The 16,782-nt window shown below is 36.1% G+C and overlaps 2 protein-coding genes across 2 annotated transcripts; both read right to left on the minus strand.

Moving 5' to 3' along the window:
- Positions 1 to 1,270: 1,270 nt before the first annotated feature.
- Positions 1,271 to 4,405, minus strand: LOC107714280 (major histocompatibility complex class I-related gene protein-like). Its single transcript, XM_016520095.1, has 5 exons — positions 4,384 to 4,405; positions 4,057 to 4,296; positions 3,659 to 3,904; positions 2,893 to 3,171; positions 1,271 to 1,359 (listed from the first exon to the last, which is right to left on the minus strand). Exons 1-5 carry the CDS (start codon positions 4,403 to 4,405, stop codon positions 1,271 to 1,273), a joined length of 876 nt encoding a protein of 291 aa, XP_016375581.1.
- Positions 4,406 to 9,748: 5,343 nt separating this feature from the next.
- On the minus strand, positions 9,749 to 13,685 carry LOC107714291 (major histocompatibility complex class I-related gene protein-like). The gene is made up of 6 exons (XM_016520104.1): positions 13,536 to 13,685; positions 13,095 to 13,340; positions 12,726 to 12,992; positions 11,354 to 11,650; positions 10,682 to 10,780; positions 9,749 to 9,808 (listed from the first exon to the last, which is right to left on the minus strand). The coding sequence occupies exons 1-6, from the start codon at positions 13,633 to 13,635 to the stop codon at positions 9,774 to 9,776; spliced, it is 1,044 nt and encodes a 347-aa protein (XP_016375590.1). The 5' UTR covers positions 13,636 to 13,685; the 3' UTR covers positions 9,749 to 9,773.
- Positions 13,686 to 16,782: the final 3,097 nt, after the last annotated feature.

A 16,782-nucleotide genomic window follows, 5' to 3' on the forward strand; every position in this document is an offset into this window, starting at 1 on the left:
TTGGGTTGTTTTGACCCAGTGGTTGGGTTCAAAACAACCCAACCGCTGGGTCAAAACAACCCAATAGCTGGGTCAAAACAACCCAATAGCTGGGTCAAAACAACCCAATAGCTGGGTCAAAACAACCCAATAGCTGGTCAAATCAACCCAATAGCTGGTTTTGTCCCTTTTTTAATTTTTTAGAGTGTATTTTGTTCACACCTTTAGAGACAGATATACAGTACAGCATCTGAGGCCCATTCACAGTGTAATTAAATCTGATATTCAAACAAAAACATCAATTCAAATTCCAACAAAACACAATTCCATAAATATATCTTACACAGTTTCACAGTCCTCCTCCCTGAAACAACAACAGAGAATTAAACTGCATGTGATACAAATATAACCGTGATCCTTAAAAACAATCAAGAAACTGTCAAATGTGAAACATTTGAAGTAGTGTCATTTTATAGGAGCATAAATGAACATAATAAACAGGGTCTGTCCTGATTCAATATTCTGATTCAAGCTGAAGGGACTCACAAACAGCCATTAGAAACAGCGAAGATACAAAAATGAAATCTGATAAACTTTTTTTTAAAGTTTTTTTTCTTTCGGTTATTCGAAAGAATATATGATATATATGTATCAAAGGAACATTTCATTTTAGAACTTTGTAAATATTATGTTACTTTTGAATGTTCTCTGATCGTTCTGAAACAAGTGGTGCTCTTCGGTCACTTTTACATTTCAGGGGTCCGGTCACTTTTGACTGTGAATACCACAAGTGTGGCCCCCAAATGAGTAGCACCAGAGGGGTAAAAAACGTTCCATGAATGATGTATAAATAATGCTAACATTAAAGATCACATAACTTTAAATGAACATTCTATTAATGTTACTGGAAGAACGTTCGTGAGAGAACCTTGCCAGAACATTCAGAGAACGTTTCCTGTTAGCTGGAGATGTAAAGGCCATAAATAGTATTTTAGCTTAGAATACTGTAACATCTTATAGCAATAAGAGTTCTTAATTTGACTTTCCCCTCATATTATTTACTGTTCATGTAATGAGATAAATAATTGGTTTTGTTTTGCAATTTATGTTACCTCTTATCAATAACTTCTTAATAACTATTTATTCTTAATAAAGTAGAGCTGACACAGATTAGAAAATGCTGGAAAAAAAACAAGACTACATTTTTCTGAACACAGCTGGAAAATTAGAATAGAGTGTCTAACGTGAAAAACCTTTTATTTAGTCAGTGTGAACCTGTTCTCATCTCAGTCTAGTCTGTATTGAGCTCTTGATCAGACACTTTGGGGATCTGAAGCTGTTCAGTCGCTCCACCGTAATAACGATAACTTCTCATCAGACCTGGGACAGATACAGCAGATCATACAGAAGAAAAACTTCATCTTGAGGACATACAGCATGTTTAAGCTGCACTGATGTCACACTTCACATTCGTTTGATAAACATACCTGATCATCTTAATATCATCAAATGAAATCCAAATATTGAAAAATCTCATCATCAAAATCTCTACCACCACATATTTCTACTGTCATTTTTAGCTCATATATTTCAAAACGAAAATTTACATATGAGATTTAAAGCAACAATGATTATGTCAAATGTTTCATTCTCACCATGATGCTTTTTCCTTTTGATGCAGCGACGAATCACAGAAAAGACTGCAAATAGAACTAGAGCTGATATTACTATTCCTACTGTAACAGGCCACTGGGATTCTGTTTCACAACCAGAGCATCTGCCATCTGCAGAACGAAGATAAAAAAAAGAATAAAAACAAAATCAGTATATGGAAACTTGAACTGAAATTGCTTGATCTATTTCAGCATTAGGATTACCGGTTATAAAATTTGAGAGTGACTTGCAGGATGCAAATTACCCGAGCAAACATTTAAACAGCCTAATTTTCAGTGAATCAAAGACATGCATTTATTGTTTGGATGAACCAAGAACATAATGTTAGTTAAATGATAAAGTTGCCAGAAACATACTTTACACCAGTATGAAACAACTGGCACTTGCATTATTACCGTTGTAAAAAAAAAGTAGCATTTTATTTGAAACTTAACATCTGTCACGAGTCACACACACGAGGAACGAAGGAGCGAGGAGACATGGAGTAAAGTAACTCAAAAGGGTTTATTGAACAAAGGCTTGGGATCACAGGACTCAACACATCAGGATGACGTTTAACGACTGACAAAGGACAAGAACTAGAACACACTTTAAATACACAGGAACTGATGAGGGGAAGACAAGGGACACCTGGAACTCATAAGACAATCAACATAGGAAACACCTGGGAACAATGAATTCAAAACACGAGACAGAGAAACTGGATGACGGAGCACATAGGGAGCAAAGACACACAAAACCTGGCCCAGAGTCTGACAACATCATCCAATGGTGTGTAATAAAACATTTGATATAAATAAATATAATTATCAAGAAGAATATACTTAGATGTATGACTTAGAACAAAGTGGGGAGTTTATACGAATCAGTGAAGATTCATTAGTTTAGGATTAGCTGTGAAAGTGAAATATATTTTATGGCAGTCTTTTCATTGAAGCTTTTTAATGTATCTTTTGCTTAATTAAATTTCTACATATAGCCTACTAATTCTTTTTTTATATTACAATAAGCAGATAGAGCGTCATTGAGAATAATCAGATCTTACAATGAATGGACAAAAGCATATTTATAATGTAACATTTACCAAAATGAACAAATGTGTGAAAATGATATTCATTAATGCACAATACCTAATTTAGAATGAATATAGAATAGATGTTACATGTGATGTGCTGATGTTTACATCCTTGATGTATAGCGTTCCGAATCATAATCCTCATCATATATGATGATATTTACCCCATTCTTCTGACACTGGTTCTGTCAGGCTGCTGTGAATGACATGACAGTCATAAGATCCTTTGTCTTTTCTGTCGACCTTCACACTGGATCTCATCTGAAAGGTTTCATCATCATTTGGTCTGATTCCAGAAGATGTTTGGCTCTCAATGTTAATTCTGTTCAATCTGATGTACATCTCAATATCTCTGGGGTAGAAACCAGTGGCCAGACAGATCAGAACCAGCTTACTGTGATCATCAGGAGCTCTCCTCGCAAACACACAAACATCCGGTGAATCTGGAGCAGAAAATAATAATGCATTTAAAACACTTATCAAGAGTTCTTTCTCAATGTGTGAAATAAATATCCTTTTACTTATTCATCAAGAAACTTAGTTAGCTCCATGTGATCTATTGTGACAGACTTAACTTCTACTGGTACTTACTTCACTGCAAAATGAAGATCAGATTTTCTAATAGCTTTCATATATTTTCATAATTTAAACAAATTAGTTTTTTTTTTTTTAACAATGTGAAGGGCTGCAGTTGAAAAACCCAAACCCAGAAAATGAAATAAAAACCATGTTCAAATGAGAATATAATGAGTAAAATGAGAATAATGCTGTCCTCAACAGTTTTATATTTGTAACTCTTCATTACTACTGACCTGTTGTTTAATAATGATAAATCACCTCTGTATCAAATTAGAAACAGCTTCCTGAAGTTCAAAAACACAAACACACACAAAGACAGGAGCTCATTAAATGAATCTGATCCGAACTTACTCTTTTTTGTGTTATTAAACGTGGAGATCCAGTCCAGGCAGTTCTTGAGGAATTCTTGAAGTTTTAATTGATGGTCCCGCTTGATTTTGGCATTTGGACTTTTATCAGAACACTGTAAGGTGTCAGAATTAAAGGCAACACAATCCTCTCCTTCAAATCCATATTCATCAATCGGCGTCAGATTCACTGTTCCATCAGGAAGCTTCTCCAGCTCACAGCCAATCACTCTCTGAAGAACATGGAGCTCTACAATCACAGAACAATAATGATGAGAAACTTAAATCTATGCATATTTGTACTGATGTGAGTATAGGACACACTTGTTATGACACCTTGTGAAAAAGTCCAATAAAGTTTCATAACATCTGATAATGAAGAAGGGAAAGCATTAAACTCACCAGAAGACTCAGTGCAGTTTGACAGAATCCTGATCAGATCTAGATACCAGTCTCTAGTTTCAGGCGGTCCACCAGGAGCTTTGTCCCAGTCGTCTACAGTCAGATTCTCTCTCATCCAGACTCGTTCTTCAATGCTGTAGTGAGAGATCTGTATGTGATCAGACTCACCCACAGCACTGAACACTAGCAGTGTGTCTGATTTGATCATGATTGTAAACATGTAGTGGAGGTAGTGCTTCTCTGAGAAAGACAGAAATGACAGGAGACACTTTTTGTCCTGCTAGCACTGATCTATATGAATAAATGCAGCCATATATACCGGCAGACCGGTGTGAAAGATGGAGACCATGATTACTAGGGACAAACTTATAGTAACTTACAGTATAGCATCACTAGCCTACAAAAAGCCCACTGAAAATTGAATGATGAAAAGTTAAATCTACAAATAAAAATAAGATTCCTAAAAAAAAATGGATTTAAGGTTCATGTTTATTTAACAAATAAATTTTGTGCAAAAAGATGGACAAGTTCCAATTATTGATAGTGTCAATTATAATAATAACTACGGAGCCTGACATGCAAGAAAAAATAAATAAATCGTGCGCACGATTTACTAATTCCTTACCTCAATGTACTAAAACCTGCACACGATTACTATTTAGTTCCCTCAATTTGCTAAATCATGTGCACAATTTACTAATTCGTTCTTTCAATTTATAAATCGAGGGAACGAACTAGTAAATCGTGCGCACAATTTATAAATCGAGGGAACGAACTAGTAAATCGTGCGCACAATTTATAAATCGAGGGAACGAACTAGTAAATCGTGCGCACAATTTATAAATCGAGGGAACGAACTAGTAAATCGTGCGCACAATTTATAAATCGAGGGAACGAACTAGTAAATCGTGCGCACAATTTATAAATCGAGGGAACGAACTAGTAAATCGTGCGCACAATTTATAAATCGAGGGAACGAACTAGTAAATCGTGCGCACAATTTATAAATCGAGGGAACGAACTAGTAAATCGTGCGCACAATTTATAAATCGAGGGAACGAACTAGTAAATCGTGCGCACAATTTATAAATCGAGGGAACGAACTAGTAAATCGTGCGCACAATTTATAAATCGAGGGAACGAACTAGTAAATCGTGCGCACAATTTATAAATCGAGGGAACGAACTAGTAAATCGTGCGCACAATTTATAAATCGAGGGAACGAACTAGTAAATCGTGCGCACAATTTATAAATCGAGGGAACGAACTAGTAAATCGTGCGCACAATTTATAAATCGAGGGAACGAACTAGTAAATCGTGCGCACAATTTATAAATCGAGGGAACGAACTAGTAAATCGTGCGCACAATTTATAAATCGAGGGAACGAACTAGTAAATCGTGCGCACAATTTATAAATCGAGGGAACGAACTAGTAAATCGTGCGCACAATTTATAAATCGAGGGAACGAACTAGTAAATCGTGCGCACAATTTATAAATCGAGGGAACGAACTAGTAAATCGTGCGCACAATTTATAAATCGAGGGAACGAACTAGTAAATCGTGCGCACAATTTATAAATCGAGGGAACGAACTAGTAAATCGTGCGCACAATTTATAAATCGAGGGAACGAACTAGTAAATCGTGCGCACAATTTATAAATCGAGGGAACGAACTAGTAAATCGTGCGCACAATTTATAAATCGAGGGAACGAACTAGTAAATCGTGCGCACAATTTATAAATCGAGGGAACGAACTAGTAAATCGTGCGCACAATTTATAAATCGAGGGAACGAACTAGTAAATCGTGCGCACAATTTATAAATCGAGGGAACGAACTAGTAAATCGTGCGCACAATTTATAAATCGAGGGAACGAACTAGTAAATCGTGCGCACAATTTATAAATCGAGGGAACGAACTAGTAAATCGTGCGCACAATTTATAAATCGAGGGAACGAACTAGTAAATCGTGCGCACAATTTATAAATCGAGGGAACGAACTAGTAAATCGTGCGCACAATTTATAAATCGAGGGAACGAACTAGTAAATCGTGCGCACAATTTATAAATCGAGGGAACGAACTAGTAAATCGTGCGCACAATTTATAAATCGAGGGAACGAACTAGTAAATCGTGCGCACAATTTATAAATCGAGGGAACGAACTAGTAAATCGTGCGCACGTGTGCGGGGCTCCGTAAATAACAAATCAGTGAAACGTTATTTTAGACTTGTGCCGGTATTCGGCAATGCGATATATTACGGTAATGAATATGCACGATATTGTTATCGTGGGCACTTCTAAATACCGTGAATAATTATATATAACAAATTATTAATAATTTTTAATGCATTTTAAGAATACTTTTCCCATAAACTGGTCAAAATGCACAACACCGCTGTATGCTGCGTGAAAGACATCTGTGTAAAACTTTTAACTTTATACATTTCTGTATTGCTTTATTGCATTTAAATGTTCAGTTATTTTTGTTATAAGAAAAAAGTTATTAAACCTGTTATACTGTATTATGACAGCACTTTTTTTAAAAACTAAATTTCAACATCGTGATAATACCGTATACCGTGATAAAAGCATTAGCAATTAATCGCAACATGAAAATTTGATACCGGCATATCCCTACGTTATTTTAATATCTTTAATATAAGTGTTTTCCTAAATTTAACCAACAAGGCTAGATAGGTCCGTGGTCTGCTTTTCACATCTTTTAAATCAGACAAACAAAGGAAATTTGTCTAGTTAGCGGACTAGTAAACAGGACTAATCAGAATTAGGGCCAGTCCACACATATGTAAACTATATAGGTAAACATGCGCTAGATGGAGGATATTTGTTTTTGAAATTCCCAGCCTTGCCTGTCACAGTACACTACAAAAAAAAAAAAAAAATTAAAATAAAGGGCACAATGTATTTTATTAATATGAGGGAATTTTCTGTAGGGATTTTTTTTTACAGGTGTTTTACCTGTACTTTTCACTTTACTTCTTTGCGTTGAGTTAAAGGGGTCATAGGATGCTACATGCACTTTTACATGTTGTTCGAACTGAAATGTGTGTTGGCAGTGTGTGTACACAACCACCCTAAAATGATAAAAATGCACCCAGTGTTTTTTTTTTTATCTGGTTAAATGTTTTCCCCTTTCTCAAATCGAGCCGATCTCAGATGCCTGTCTGTGTGACGTCACACAGACAGGCATCTGAGATCGGCTCGATTTGAGAAAGGGGAAAACATTTAACAGATTTAAAAAAAAAAACACTGGGTGGATTTTTATCATTATAGGGTGGTTGTGTACACACATAATGTGCTAATTAGCAAGTTTCACGATGAATACAGCTAAAGTAAACAGTCTGTGAGAGCAGCTCGGAAGAGAGGGGCGGGGTCAGCAGAGCTCATTAACATTTAAAGGAAAATGCTACAAATCTGCATGCTCTGAAAAGAGCTGTTTTGACAGGGTAAAAAAGTGTTTTTTACACTACCATTGAGAAATTTTAACCAAACTATGTTACAGACTTTTCATTAAGACCCTAAAGAATCATATCAACTTGTGGAAAATGGGCATCCAATGACCCCTTTAATGTTCGTAAATGACTGGATAATGTACTGGAAAATTACCAGTAGCCTACTTTTTCCTTTTTATTTATTTTTTCTATACAATGTAGTATAGGCACAACAATATGCGACTGTGGTTAAACTGCCCAAATATAAGATGAAAACCACGGACCTCGTGTGAAAATGCGAGATGAAGAAAAAATTCATTTCAATGTTTTTGGATTTTCTCGCAAAAATTCTCGGAAGGACGCACTGAAATAAAATTTTCTCTCTCCTCTTATTTTCTTTTCTTAGGTGCTCCGTATAGAATTGTCTACATTTGTCTGTAAGCATCTGTCGATCAGAAGTTAGACTATGAAACTAATAAACTGTGCTTACCTTGCTGTGCATCGCTTAAAACAGTGGAAAAGAAAAAACAAATAGGCAAAACAATTCTTATATCTACATAAAACATATTTAAACGAGAGCATGTGAACCACGTTTGTCCTTTAAATTTCAGACGAGTGTCCTGTTTGTTTAAATGACTCGAAATACTTGCTTGACAGGTTCGTTTCCTCATTTAAATTCATTGTCAACAGTATCTATTTAAAAACACACTCATATCATGCTCTCACCACTAGTATGTATAGTTTTTTTTTAATAAAATGAAAAGTGTCTCTATTGATAAACAAGATTTTTTTTCGTAGACTTACTTGCATTGATGAATCATTCACACAATAACAGAAATATGAATTATTAAAGTAGAAATTGAGTCCACTTTAATTTCACATTGATTCAAGGCACCGTATTCAGTGTGTATATAAAAACACACAACATTCACAATAAAGAATGATTTTATGACACAATTTATAAAGTTTTAAACAAATTTACACAATGACGATAAATGCTTTGCAAAACAGTGATTTTCTTAATATTACTTTTAGACGCTGAACCTGGTTGTTGATGTTTTATTTGCTGAAGAATTAGACGTTTAACAAAGTTTTATTAACTGATAATCAAAGTTGTTATCGTGGTTTGATTTTCCTTTAACTTATAATGATACAAAACGTCACATGTGCTCTTGATATTGAACATTACATGATTTTGTTAGTATTTTTGTTTTGCTTTCCAGAACAATTTTTAAAGATACATTACCTTATTTTAAAAATAAGGCCTATAATCTACACTCTCAGAAAAAAAGGTACAAAAGCTGTCACTGGGGCGGTACCTTTTCAAAAGGTACACTTTTGTACCTTTTAGGTACTAATATGTACACTTTAGGTACTTATATGTACCTTTAAGGGACCAATATGGACTGTTTAGGTACAAAGGTGTGCCTTTTGAAAAGGTACCGCCCCAGTGACAACTTTTGTACCTTTTTTTCTGAGAGTGTACAGTGTGAACAGACCCAAATTTAAGTAGATTTTCTAATTCAGTATTTTTGTCTTGTTTTCCAGTACAAATATCGAAACATTCTTAAATCAATATGCATTTACTTGAGAAGCAAAATAAGGTACCAATATGGACTGTTTAGGTACAAAGGTGTGCCTTTTGAAAAGGTAGCGCCCCAGTGACAGCTTTTGTACCTTTTTTTCTGAGAGTGTATGGTTCGGTTCTACTTCTCTTCATTCAAAGACAATTAGATGAGAATAATTTTAATTATCATATTTAAAGGTCTTAAATTTTGTTTTCACACGTTGCATTCATATGAGTTGCGTGAAATGTCTGATATCGGTGAAGATATTCATATCATGTTGCAGCATGTCCAGTACATAAACACACACTCACACTTCATACATTTATTTATGATATTGCACACTGAACACAACACATTGTACAAACAGGCACCTTTTGTCTGTGTCAAACTCTTATATATTTGATCCCTGAGCTAAACCTGGAATTATTGCTAGCACCATAATCATGATTATTCAAGTTACAGGATCTTATAGTATATCACTCTATAGTGTTCCACAATAATAACACTTACAGTACTGTAGATGATGTATTGCACTGAAGAGTGTAACACTGTGACATTGATCTTTTAGGTTCTGTGTGCAACTGCTAATAACAGTGAATAAAATGTGTCTAAGAGCACTTCTGATCGGACCACCGATGCTTTGAATCGTTTCAAGTAGCTCTCACTCGCTGGACTGGGGATCTGAACAATCACTCCAACTTAACTGAGTAACTTCTCATCAGAGCTAGGAAAGATTACAAAGAATATAATAACTTAATCTTGAGTACATAAATACCATGTTCTTGTATGTTTATGTCAAGCTGCAATGATGCCACACTACACATTTTTTTGATAAATATTATGGATAATCTTGTAGTCTGTGTCATTAAATGAAACTCAAATAATGAAAATAATAAAAAACTCACCATCTTAAAATTACTTTCACCATGTTCACATACATAGTTATGCCGTCATATACTGTCAAACTGTTCATACATATTTAAAATATCTTTTAAAGGGGTCATATGATGCGATTTCATTTTTTCCTTTCTCTTTGGAGTGTTACAGGCTCTTGGTGCATAAAGAAGATCTGTAAAGTTGCAAAGACTAAAGTTTCAAATCCAAAGAGATATATATTATAAAAGTTAAGAGTCAGCCACGCCTACCTAAAACGGCTCGTTCGAACACGCCCCCACATATCTACCTCACTATGTGGCAAGATTTGCATAACGCCGCCCAAATGTTCACACAAAGAAAGAAGGCGTAACTTTGACTCTCGCTGTAGTATTGTTGCCGCCACCGCCATGTTCAGTCTCACGCTTGAGGTATTCGGCCAATCACAACGCACTGGATGCCTGGCCAATCACAGCACACCTCGCTTTTTCAGACCGATGAGTTTTGTAAAAATCGACGCGTTTCAGAAAGGCGGGGCATAGAGGAGAAACAATAATGTACAGTATGTGGAAAATAATGTGTTTTTTTTACTTTAAACCGCATAAACACATTTCATTACACCAAATACACAAAATAATGTTCTTTTTAGCAGCATCATATGACCCCTTTAAAAACCCCAAGAGATTTAAAGCAGCAATGATCATGTTGAATATTTATAACTTACCAAATGACTTTTTCTTTTGGTAGAAGCAGTAACCAATCACAGAGAGAAATATAACTACAGCTGCTGCTATTATTCCTGTTATAAGTGACCACAGAGATTCTGTTGAAGAAATAAAATGCATCATAAATACTTGTTGAACAGAGTTTAACCTTAATTGTTTGTGACAATAACACGACAGTATTTAAAGGGCACATGAAATGTAGAATCAAAATGTCCTTGATATTTACACATATGAGAGGTTACTCTAAAATAAAAACATACTTCAAGTTTCACACTAACCATTTCCATCTTTCTGAAACAGCAGAATATTGATTCAAAAGATCAAACTATTAATAATACCCGAGCGAACGAACAGGAATGGTTATGTTTCACAACAGACTCTCACCATGCTTCCAGTTTTTCTAAATATCTTGCATTGAAGCGTTTGTGACAGAGAGTGAAATTGAGGATGGAAGATGATCATTTTTTATACACTTTTTGATACAAAAAACTTCATAAGCTAAACTCCAGAAACATAATATGAGCATCTGAAAATGCATTTCATGACTCCTTTACTTACTTTAAAACATCAACACTCCTCCTTCTACAGTTAGTGATTTGTATGTAATCTTCACATTATAATTGCAGAAGCAGCATCAGTGTATAATGGATACTCTAATCATAATTACTCACCACTTGATTTCTGGTAATATACTGTTACAATCGGCTGTGTCTGAGTCAGACTGCTGTGAATGACCAGACAGTCATAAATCCCTGTGCGATTTGCATCAATCTCCACACTGGTTTTCATCTGAAAGGATCCATCAGCATTTGGTCTGATTCCAGAAGATGTTTGGTTCACAAGAACAGATTCGTACAACCTAATGTACATCTCAATATCTCTGGGGTAGAAACCAGTGGCCAGACAGCTCAGAACCAGCTTACTTTGATCAGGAGCTTTCTTCACAAACACACGAACATCTGGTGAAGCTGGAAAAGAAAATAATAAGTGACAAATATTTATAAAGACCTTGGTTTTGTGTCTGTGGTTTCTGTGCTGTGAAAAAAAAAACGCACAGAAGAACTCAAGTCATATAGGTTTTGAAAGACATGAGTATGAGCCGTTTTAATTTTCATTTCATGATAGTTAGTAGATGTCTAATAGTTTAGTAAGCTGACAGTCAAACTCCTGCAATCCAGATGAACATCTAAGAAGTGAAGAGGATCCCCTGCATGTATGAAATCCTTTTTAAATATTTTTTTTTAGGAGAACTGTATTTTTTTGTGGTTTGCTATAAAAACATAGCAATAAAAACAAAAATAAAAGCAAACAACAAAACAAATACATAAAATACACAAAAATGTCACAACAATTGCTAGATATTAAAAGCCAGTCTAAATAAATAAGTTTTAAGCTTCATTTTAAAAAGGCCCAGGTCAGTAATGGTGCACATATCGGCGGGAAGCATATTCCAGAGTCTGGGCCCAGCTACAGAAAAAGCCCGGTCACCCCAGTGTTTGCACCGTGACCTCGGGTCTTCCAGCAAAAGTTGATTTGTTGACCTAAGAGCCCTGTTGGGCTGACGAAAAGCCAGCATCTCAGTTACATAAGGTGGGGCAAGGCCATTGAGAGCTTTAAAAACAAACAATATCATTTTAAAATCAACTAAAAGAAACTGGAAGCCAGTGGAGCGAATTAAGAATTGGGGTTACTTTTTGTAATGTCTATACAGTGCTTTTAATTTAACACAATAATGACTTTAAATGTGATCAATTTAATTAATTAATCGGCACATCACGTAGGCTAGTTAAATATATAAAAAAATAATCGCTTGACAGCTCTATTTAAAGCATAAAACATAACACAATTAAAATCATGTTAATTTAAACCGGACACCCCACTCCACGTGCTCTGACCCCCTGATGGTCACTGTGTAACTCCCACACTGTTTTCAACTCATTAGTATTTATTTGTCAGTGGATGATGATAAATCGCCTATGCATCGAGACAGAATTAGAAAAAACATCCTCGAGCTGTGTCAAAAACTGATCTGATTAAACATACTCTTATTTGTGTTGTTAAACGTGGAGATCCCGTCAGTGCAGGTCTTCAGGTATTGCTTGAGGAATTGGTTTCGTTCTGTTTGCTGATCCCATTTCATTTTGGTTTCTTTAGCTTTGGGGTTTTTATCAATCCACTGCAGAGTGTCAGAATCAAAGGCCATAAAATCCTCTCCATCAAATCCATATTCATCAAATGCTCTCAGACTCACTGTTCCATCAGGAAGCTTCTCCAGTTCACAACCAATCATTCTCTGAAGAACATGGAGCTCTACAATCACAGAACAACACTCATGATAAACTTGCAGTACATAAAAAATACAAGAAATTTCATAACATGCCTGATAATTGATGACTAAAGCATGAAACTCACCAGAACACTGAGAGTCTGTGCAGTTTGACAGAGTGTTTAACTGATGTAGGAACCAGTCTCTAGAATCAGGTGGTTCTTCAGGAGCATTGATCCAGTTATCTGCAGTCAGACTCGATCTTATCCAAACTCTTTCTTCATTACTGTAGTGAGCGATCTGTCTGCCATCACAGACACCGACAGCTTTGAACACAGGAAACGTGATTGCTTTGCAAAAGCCTGTAAACTTGTAGAAGAGGAAGTGTTTTTCTGAGGAATATAGAAAACACAAACAAAAATAAAAACACGATACACAATATGTAAAATGAGAGGCAAAATTATGTTTGCTAAAAACATCTTAAATATGAACTTGAACTTAAAATGTTTTTAATAGTTTCAATGTTGCTGTGTCATGTCGATCAGAAGGAAGTGCTGTGCACAGAAATGAATGAACCTTGTTCTTACCTTGCCTCGCGTCACTTAGAAAAGGATAAGGCAACAAAAAAATGATTAAGATAATTCTTATGTCTACAGAAAATGTTTTAAACGAGAGACTATTTGCCATTTTTGACCTTAAATATTGTAGATGAGTGCCCTGTATGTCTACATGAAGGGCCCGGCTACAGATTGCACTCATCTAACGCTTCCTCTGACGTCACTAGCAGTCACCAACAGTGGCTCTAGGATTTCTTGGCAGTGCAATGGGGGGACTTAACTATGGAAGCACGTTTCCGCCACTGAATAAAAAATAAAACAAGGTAATTGTTAATCTATATCTCACAATCGTGACTTTTTTGTCAGAATTGCAGTTTACATCTTGCAATTCTGAGGAAAAAGGGTCAGAATTGCAAGATGTAAACTTGCAATTGCAGGAAAAAAGTCAGAATTGCAGAATTTTAACTTGTAATTCTGACTTTTTGTCTCAAAATTGCAAGATATTAACTCAGAATTGCGTGATATAAACTTAAAACAAAAATAACGACTTTATTCAACAATTTCTTCTTTTCCGTGTCAGTCTCCTTCGCTGTTCACGAGAATACCATGACGCATGCGCTGCGCCTTGTTTACGAGCAGAGGAATGCATTACAAACATTACACACCATCAGCTATTAACCTTTAAAAAATGGTTTCCTGTAGTGTGTTTTTGGACGTATTCCATCAGGATTTAATGGTTTTAACATGCCACCAATAAAAGGCAACAAATTACCAGTCGAGACCAACAGGGTCTATCACAGTTTCCATTAAAACCAGTAAAACCATTACAAATGTGATGGTTTCTATTGTTTTTTCAGCAGAGAACACTTCAATGGTATGAGACGACTGGATGGTTTGATTTCCTATGAAACTGTCAGCACTGAACTGCAGTGTCTAACTATTGATAGTGAATTTAGCTACAAACTGGATCATAATGCACAATGTTTCCGTCTAACATGTATTTTGAGCTGCAGCTCATCATATTAATGGAGTGTTTCATTAGTTAGCAGTAAACCGGTTACCTCACCTGAACATGTTCGTAGATTTGTGTTGGATGTCTTCGACGTTTAAAGCATTTATCTTCGGAATGGAAATATCGATATTTTATTTGTAAATTTTTTTCCGCTTATTTCAATTAATCTCATAAAACTAGCGAGCTAACGGTTCTGACGGTGTAGTATAAACATGACTGAAGGCGCAAAAGCAGAGTAACAGACATCCGATTCAATTGAGTGAGTCATTTACGCTGGAACCGTTCCGATTGATTCGTGACTTCGATCATTAAGTTCGATCAAAAGAGGAGTGGAAGAGGACTCCAGTGGCAACCTGTGAAGCTCTGGTGAACTCCATGCCCAAGAGGGTTAAGGCAGTGCTGGAAAATAATGGTGGGTGCACAAAATATTGACACTTTGGGCCCAATTTGGACATTTTCACTTAGGGGTGTACTCACTTTTGTGGCCAGCAGTTTAGACATTAATGGCTGTGTGTTGAGCTATTTTGAGGGGACTGTGAGATACTGTAGCCATCTTAGAATGATAAAAATCCATCCAGTCTTTTTTTTAAATCTTCATAAAACCAAACCAGGCTCAAAAAACGAGCGGTTTGGATCCTGTCCGCAATATGACGTCATATTGCAGTAGCCCCGCCCACCGCTATTGACTGACAGGCGCATATAACCATGTACTCAGCTCTCAGTAGGCTCGTTCGAGATGCATCGGCGCTGCACAGAACGATCGATGAATGACATCAAAGTACCGCGAGAGCCATAATAGAGCAGACGACTCTTTATGCTTTTGAATTGCTCTCAAAATCGCGGTACTTTGATCGTTCTGCGCAGCGCCGATGCATCTTGAACAAGCCTCTTGTGTTGTGCCAACTGATCTATAATAGTCATTATATAAAGATGGTGGTTGTGCCATGTCCGCCATTTAGTCTGCGTGCGATCGGCTGTGTCGCATCCATCGTTACAAAGCGGCTGTGAAAAACTATACAAGTACATAAATGATTCAAACTACCATTCCGAGACATTCTGGTTCATTCGCATTATTGTTTTTTCTGCTGTCCGGTTCGTACATGTACGGCTGAATACCGGTCCTCTCACTCTCGCTCATGTTGCTTCTCCTCTCTGTTTATTTCCATATGCAAAGCAGAGACGTCTAGGCTCCGCCCCCTTCTCGATTCTGGCGGGAAGTTGCAGCTCATTTTCATGTAAGGGAACACACCCCTGAAACAGCACTTTTTAAACCCGCCCCAAAAATGACACTTTTAAACACGTTATAATAAACGATCTGTAGGGTATTTTGAGCTGAAACTTCACAGGCACATTCAGGAGAGCCTTAAGCTTAATATTACATCTTGTAATATCGTGTGTGTGTGTGTGTGCACTTGGATGGGTTAAATGCAGAGCACAAATTTCGAGTATGGGTCACCATACTTGGCCACAGGTCACTTCACTTAAAAAGGGGCATAATAGGTGCCCTTTAAAAAAAGAATTGCTTATGAAAGTCATTTGTTCAGTAGGTAAAATTCTTTATTTTTGCTTTTTATTTATTTTAAAAAGGAACAATGTAGATACACATTCAGATAATTGTAAATAATTGTAGCCGAAAGTCATTTTCATTGACAGTACGTTTCGCTGATGTTGTTATGCCAAAAATAGAAAGAAATAAAAGAGAAAAAAATAAAGAAATAATCTTCAAATTCACATTCAATTCTGACTCCAAACTAGGGGTTGCACCGACTAATCGACTAGTCGACTTCAGTGCTCTGCCATGACGCTTTAAGCTTGACGTAATTTCGAGTATGGGTCACCATACTTGGCCACAGGTCACTTCACTTAAAAAGGGGCATAATAGGTGCCCTTTAATTTTGGGGGGCCCATCTTTAAAATGAGGGGGCCGCTCTATTTTAAAGGGATAGTTCACCCAAAAATGAAAATTAGCTCATGATTTACTCACCCTCAAGCCATCCTAGGTGTATATGACATTCTTCTTTCAGATGAATACAATCAGAGTTACACTACCGCTCAAAAGTTTGGGATCAGTAAGACTTGTAATGTTTTTAATGAAGTCTCTTCTGCTCATCAAGGCTGCATTTATTTGATCAAAAATACAGAAAAAAAACAGTAATCTTGCAAAATGTTATTACAATATAAAATAATGGTTTCTATTTTAATATCCTTTAAAATATAATTTATTTCTGTGATGCAAAGCTGAATTTCCATCATCATTACTCCAGT

This window comes from Sinocyclocheilus rhinocerous, unplaced genomic scaffold (assembly GCF_001515625.1).
Source record: "Sinocyclocheilus rhinocerous isolate Xijiao unplaced genomic scaffold, SAMN03320098_v1.1 scaffold1230, whole genome shotgun sequence".
In the NCBI taxonomy this organism is placed as follows: domain Eukaryota; kingdom Metazoa; phylum Chordata; class Actinopteri; order Cypriniformes; family Cyprinidae; genus Sinocyclocheilus; species Sinocyclocheilus rhinocerous.